The sequence below is a fragment of the Silurus aristotelis genome (genome assembly GCF_946808225.1).
Source record: "Silurus aristotelis genome assembly, contig: scaffold_151, whole genome shotgun sequence".
NCBI lineage: Eukaryota > Metazoa > Chordata > Actinopteri > Siluriformes > Siluridae > Silurus > Silurus aristotelis.
This window is the reverse complement of record NW_028149151.1, coordinates 17,501-25,000: the sequence shown is the minus strand read 5'-3', so window position 1 is coordinate 25,000 and position 7,500 is coordinate 17,501. Positions and strand designations below refer to the sequence as shown.

The 7,500-nt window shown below is 42.3% G+C and overlaps 1 protein-coding gene across 4 annotated transcripts in view; it reads left to right on the top strand.

Moving 5' to 3' along the window:
* The window catches only part of pik3r5 (phosphoinositide-3-kinase, regulatory subunit 5), a 30,390-nt gene that overhangs the window by 5,867 nt on the left and 17,023 nt on the right, over positions 1-7,500 (top strand). For 3 of the 4 annotated variants that reach the window (XM_083570813.1, XM_083570816.1, XM_083570815.1), the window contains exon 2: positions 7,233-7,343. In XM_083570813.1, the coding sequence (XP_083426939.1) occupies positions 7,244-7,343 (100 nt within the window). In that variant the 5' untranslated portion in view covers positions 7,233-7,243. Of the gene's footprint in view, positions 1-3,157; positions 3,354-7,232; positions 7,344-7,500 lie in introns of those variants that run through there. The other variant, XM_083570814.1, reaches the window with a different exon arrangement.

The window sequence follows — 7,500 nt, the reverse complement described above, 5'->3', positions numbered from 1 at the left end:
ATGATGATTATGATGATGGTAATGATGATGGTGATGATGATGATGATGATGATGATGATGGTGATGATGATGGTGATGATGATGATGAAGGTGATGATGATGATGATGATAATGATAATGATGATGGTACTCATGAGCTCCTGTTTACACGCGTGTACATTTTGACACCTGTGTAATGATTTAGCATCTGGAGTATCAGGTCAGGTGGGTTCTCTCAGGGTTTCTTCCTCGTGTCATCTCAGGAAGTTAAACTGAATTATAAGAATGTCACAGAAAAGTAGGAAAAAGCAGATATCTGAAAGCAGGACACACCACAGCAGGTTCCTCTGTTGATCTCAGCACAGGGAATAGAATACAGTCATGTCTCCATATATCACTGGATTGAATTCTGTGTTTATTTTGTAGATACAATTTGATCTGTTTCTACTGATGCTGAGGATCATCTCACCTCTGTCTGTTATCAACAGTAAGATAGTTTCAGATAGAAATGGTCACACCAGCTGCAGTTCTGCTGCTTCACCAGGTTTCCCAGCATCCTCACTTCATCACCTCCTTACTGTTTATTAAATCCACCTGTTCTCACTCTCATAATCCAGATGTTTATTGTGCCAAGGTTCCTGATGCTCCTGTTTCTTTTTCCATACGAGTCACGTGATGTTCATTCAGGTCGTCTAGTTAAAAGTGCGGTTGTGGTTTTCTGACATGGATATTACACTCTACACCTCTACAGTGATACACAGTGACACAAACACTGCACAAAATAGAATAAAAATACATCAAAGAGTAGAGTAACGATAATAAAGGATCTAATTCGAATAATAATAGAGTTCACACTTCAACTCTAATGAAACAAAAATCAGATTTTCACTCAAACTTTTTATAATAATTTACAGAATTGATATATTTCATATCACTGTCACAGATTTTTACTAAAATACACTCTGCGGTTTATAATCCACAAAAGTGATACTATATCAAATATTATATAAAACATTTACACATAACGCATCACACACAATAATATATAAAACATCTGTTTTAAAATTTTATGTCAAATTAAACTGCTTTAATGTTATTTGTAAAAAGTTGTTATTTTTCACACATTTTCTTTTAGTTTGCAGTAAAATTCCCCAAAGTGCAAAGTTTCTGTTCTGTCGCTTCTCCAGACTCGTGTGCTGATCATGTTGTACAATACAAAACAGGATATTTCTAATTTCATGCAAATTAAATTGAGATTTTTGTGTATTTCTGTTGGTCATGTGTGCTGCCCAGATGAGTTTCATAAGAGGAAGTGAGCACATCCTTCACCACGTCAACATGGGCACTTCCACTTTTCTCTCTTCTTTTTATTGTTTGTGGTTGCAAAAGTAAAGGACACGACTCGGACCATATCGGGGGCGAGCTTCTGAACAAAAGGACTGTGTGTGTGTGTGTGTGTGTGTGTGTGTGTGTGTGTGTGTGTGTGTGTGTGTTTGTGTGAGGTAAACATCTCAGACAGAAAGGAAGTCAGAGTGAATAAAGTAAATAAGGTGAGGTCCAGCTGTCTGGCTGTCATTAAGCTCATTATGCTGTGACTCGTTAGTGTGGAACTGATGCTCAGGCAGTAAATGGAGATCAAGCAGCTCCTGCATATCGATAAACACACAGTGACCTTCTCCCTCTGCTCTGATGGAAAACACTAATGAGGTTTCAGTTCAGTGATGAATTATTTCCTTCCAGGAGGTTTACAATACAGCTGCAGGCCACCGAGAGACTCTATTGTTCAAATGTGTCAGAAGTACACACACACACACACACACACACACACACACACACACACACACACACACACACACACACACACACACACCTAAATACTTCATTAATATTATTATTATTATGAATTGTAATAATACCTCTTACGTTTTGGAGACAAGGTGAGGGAGGTGAGATTGAGATGGTTTGGACATGTGCAGAGGAGGAACATGGGGTATATCAGTAGGAGAATGCTGAGGATGGAGCCACCAGGAAGGAGGAAAAGAGGAAGAAGAAGGAGGAGGTTTATGGATGTGGTGAGGGAAGACATGCAGGTACTTGGTGTGGAAGAGGCAGATGTAGAGGACGGGGGGTGTGGAGACGGAGATCCGCTGTGGAGACTCCTAATGGGAGAAGTTGAAAGAAGAAGAAGGAGAAGATTATGATTATGAATTGCAGTAATGTCCTGGAGGATTAAAGCATATGGCTGAAAGGAGCTCTAACACAAACACACCCTGAATTACAAACTAAAATATATTTAATATTTATTATATTTTCAAAACCTATTTAATAATTAACATCATTAATAAACATTGAAATTTTAAGTAAAATAATCAATAATTTTAATCACAATATATTTAAACATTATACATTTATTTTTAATGATTTGGTCATTTTGTAGAATTAAAATGTAATATTACTTTTTTACCTCCTCATCATCACCAACATGTCGAACACAACACACTAATACAACTTCATAAATATCTTTATATAAAACAGCATGAAAAGAAATTCCATGAGCGTTTTGTCTGAGAAACGTCTCCTGTCCTCTCTGAGAAAGTCTCAGTGCAGAGGAGCTGGTGATCATCAGGTGTTAGTGTGATATGAGCAGCAGAAGTGGGAAATTGTGAAGTAAAAGTAGAAGCAACTTCATTACATCAGTGAAGACCTGAGTGATGTGCATATTGGAAACTTTTGCTTCTGCTTCACTAAGGGTTTGGACCTTATTATCACTTTCACACTGAATATCTGAGGTGTTCCTCAGCCTGGGTATGAAGGGGAACCCCGGGCAGAGCGATGAGCAACTTCTCAGATTCTCAGCCAACAAGAATTCATTCTGTACTACTGAAAACTCTGACTTTTTCCAGCACATGACTTTTTCATACACACTGTGGTGTGGTGGTGATGTGTGACCAAACCCATTAGAGATACGGGGTGTGTGTGTGTGTGTGTGTGTGTGTGTCAAAACCTTAATAATAATAAGAATAAGAATAAGAATAAATAGACAAGTGTGTGTGTGTGTGTGTGTGTGTGTGTGCGTGTGTGTGTGAAAGAGGGAAGTGAATATGTTTGTACCGGTGAATATGAAATAAACTCGCGCGACTCCGCCACCGGGACCGCGGAAGGTAGGTGTAGAAGGTGCACGCGCGCGTGGGCGGATGTCCGGTGAGCCGCCATCACGCGCTCTGGCGCGCACATGACGCATCTCTGTGATTGGCGGTGAGACATGGCGGTGTAGGTGGTCGGAGTGATGAGCATGGCGCGTGGACTTCTTTGGCGGTGTGTCTGATGTTTAGTAACCATGGCGAGTGTATACACCTGAACTCCGGCTCGTGCGGGTGGGTACTCGCGGTGACGTCATCACGACGCGCGTTCGTTCGTGTGTGTGTGTGTGTGTGTGTGTGTGTGTGTGTGTGTGTGTGTGTGTGTGTGTGTGTGTGTGTGTGTGTGTGTTGTGTATGAGGTCTGTAGTGGACCTGGGTATCAGGTGGGCACCATGCTGGTGGTGATCAGGATGCAGTGTGTTTCTCTGCTGGATTGGGAAGTGATGGTGTGTTATTTGTTATCTGAGTGTGTGTGTTTATGGTTTCGGCTTTTTTTTCTAAAGGATGTTGAAGGAGGTTAGAAGTTCTGAGTCCAAGATTTCACCACACACACACACACACACACACACACACACACACACACACACACACACACGATAAACACTGGTTCTCTGTTTGTGTTGGTTCTGTTTTCCAGCTGATCAGACACACTTGCAGTAATGTGGCGTTAAACACACACACTCACTCACACACACACACACACACACTCCTGTTCCTGCAGGGTTTATTATTATTATTAATATTATTATTACTAAATTACACGTGTTTACTTGTGTGTATTAATACATTTAACATGTGTGAGGTGTTTGTGTTAATCCACTAGCGCTAATGCTGGTGTGTGTGTGTGTGTGTGTGTTTACATATCTGTGTGATGGATTGATACAATGCATCTGGTTTTGGATGTGTACACACACACACACACACACACTCACACACACACACTGGGGGATTTACCCTTATTCTTTTTAATGGACATGAGGATAAGAAGCACAGAGATCTGTGTGTGTAGGACCTGTTTGAAGATCTCTACCATAAACACTGCCAGGGTGTAAATTAGGGAAAGTATCTGAGCAGGAATAATGAGTAGAGCAGCGTGATCTGCTGAACTTCCCCTTTTACAGGAAGTGTGTGTGCAGCCAGGACTTCATTTACATCAGATATTCACATTACAGCAAGCAGGAAGGGAGAAGCTGATCCTCTCCCTCCATCTGTACCTGCGTTATACTTTCTATTTAATTTACACACACACACACACACACACACACACACACACACACACTCTGCTGGGTTCTGGATCCTAATTGGTCAGAAAGTGGTGATGCTAGAACAGCAGCTCTGATGCTTTGATACGTTTCCACGGTAACAGCTCATTCACGGGGCCGTTTCCACGCTGCACCCTTCTGTAATCTTTCGTCTGTAAGGAGATGTTTGTGTAACGAGTGGAAGGAGTCTCCAGTGTCAGAGCTGATACTTTCACAGAGGAGTTGACAATATTTAGCAGTTTCTCGGTCACATGACCAGCTGCAAAGGTTTTTTTGGGGGGTTTTGAAGTCGAAAGTGTCGAACAGCAAAATCTGCTAATAAGCTCGTTATTTATGAATATGGTGATGAAGCCGTTTCTGTAAGTGGAACAGGAACTAAATCGTTATTTCTCAGAAAAGTTAAATGTAGCTATAATTGGGTAAATGTTTTGCCTTTTGACTGCTGTGGGGTTTGAGAAATGACCCACCCAGGGGTGTGCTGATAGCGGAGATTTAGCAGATTCAGGTAGCAGAAACTTGGAGCTTCAGAAGCTTCAAACCTCAATCACCTTGTTGTTGATTATTTTGCTGTGACAACACAATCCCCAGTGTTTTATTCGTTGTGGGGTGATTGAACATGTGTGTGTGTGTGTGTGTGTGTGTTTAGTCTCAGTCGAGGGGATTTTCTTTTTTCAGCTGCATGCCCGGTGAGATCTTACTGATCGCGATGTTCTAAAATATCCTGATGATGATGAGTTACTTTCCTTTTTTAAAGTTGCAGTTTCCGGCAGTGTTTCAGCTGAAGCTGTTTTTTCTGACCTCAGTGTGTTGGAGGGGAAGTTTTTATTGCACAATCCTGATCTGAGATGGAAAAAGAAGCTCCTCAGTGACTGTGTTGCATCTGAAAGAGGAAGTGTGATCATACTGGGATGTTTTTATAATCTGATGGAGCGCTGACATTCTCTTTAGCAGATGATTAGAACACCAGCACCTTCTGTGTCTTCTGTAAGTGTGGAACACACCCAGACGTCTTGGAGCATCATGCGTATCTGAGCTTGAACTTGTCCCATTTCGTCTCATTCGTCTTCGTCTCGGTCTCGGTCTCAAAGATCATTTGAAGCAAACCTGATTCTGGGGTTTTTGATAGGATTTTTACCTTGAACCAACTCTGTGATTGCCAAAGCCTGTTAACTCCAGAGTTACACACACACACACACACACACACACACACACACACACACACACACACTATACACACACATTCAGAAAAATACTGAAGTGAAAATAGTCCATTGACATCACTGACTAAGGAAGTGGCAAGAAAACAGGTAGTCCCTAAACAACTCCACTAACCACAGGCCTGAACCATCAGCCAATCAGAATCCCATTCTGATAACAAAGGGTTAAGGATGTTTAACATATACACACACACACACACACACACACACACACACACACACACACACACACACACACACTAAACCCTACAGTAATAATGGCCAGAATGTGTTTCACACTGTGATGCTGTATATTTCTATGAGGGGTGCCAATACTTTATAGTGCACCACAGAGCCGACATGTTGGACTGTAAAATCACCATAACTGAGCTTTATAAACTCATAACACTCCCATATATAATAATAAATAACAATGATGCTTTTGAGGTGGGGTGTGTGTGTGTGTGTGTGTGTGTGTGTGTGTGTGTGTGTGTTACAGTATTGTATAAATGTGTATGTTGTCCTGCCTTCATCATTTCCATATGATATTCTGTGGAACCTCGTTGCAAAACCCACCAGGAAGAAACCTCATTCATTATTCACCACAAATTACCACAAGAGTAGAGACTGTGTGTGTGTGTGTGTGTGTGTGTGTGTGTGTGTGTGTGTGTGTGTGTGTGTGTGTGTGTGTGTGTGTGATATAGGAAGTATAATAATTTGCCTAAATGTCTATCTTTATTAGACATGCAAAACTTTTCAGATGTGTTCCTTCCCTAAGAACTCCCTCTGTCTCTCCCTCTTTCCCTCCCCAGAACACACTGTACTGCTCTCAGCCAATCAGAACACACTGTACTGCTCTCAGCCAATCAGGACACACTGTACTGCTCTCAGCCAATCAGGACACACTGTACTGCTCTCAGCCAATCAGAACACACTGTACTGCTCTCAGCCAATCAGGACACACTGTACTGCTCTCAGCCAATCAGGACACACTGTACTGCTCTCAGCCAATCAGGACACACTGTACTGCTCTCAGCCAATCAGAACACACTGTACTGCTCTCAGCCAATCAGAACACACTGTACTGCTCTCAGCCAATCAGAACACACTGTACTGCTCTCAGCCAATCAGGACACACTGTACTGCTCTCAGCCAATCAGGACACACTGTACTGCTCTCAGCCAATCAGAACACACTGTACTGCTCTCAGCCAATCAGGACACACTGTACTGCTCTCAGCCAATCAGGACACACTGTACTGCTCTCAGCCAATCAGGACACACTGTACTGCTCTCAGCCAATCAGGACACACTGTACTGCTCTCAGCCAATCAGAACACACTGTACTGCTCTCAGCCAATCAGGACACACTGTACTGCTCTCAGCCAATCAGGACACACTGTACTGCTCTCAGCCAATCAGAACACACTGTACTGCTCTCAGCCAATCAGAACACACTGTACTGCTCTCAGCCAATCAGAACACACTGTACTGCTCTCAGCCAATCAGAACACACTGTACTGCTCTCATCCTACACGTTACAGAATAAATATTACAGACCTTATAAGAGAGAGGTCATATTAATCCTAACAAATTTATACATAATAATGTTGTGTGTGTCTGTGTGTGTGTGTCTGTGTGTGTGTGTGTGTTCAGGAAGTGTGAAGATGCAGCACACCTCGTGCACAGAGGATCGGATCCAGCATGCTTTGGATCGCTGCCTGGACGGCCTCCAGTCATCTGAGTACCTCTCCCAGTCCTGGAGCAGTGAGAAACTGTCTTACTCTCTCTATTACTGTCTCTCTGTCTGTCTGTCTGTCATACTCTCTCTATTACTGTCTCTCTGTCTGTCTGTCTGTCTGTCTTACTCTCTCTATTACTGTCTCTCTGTCTGTCTGTCTGTCTTACTCTCTCTATTACTGTC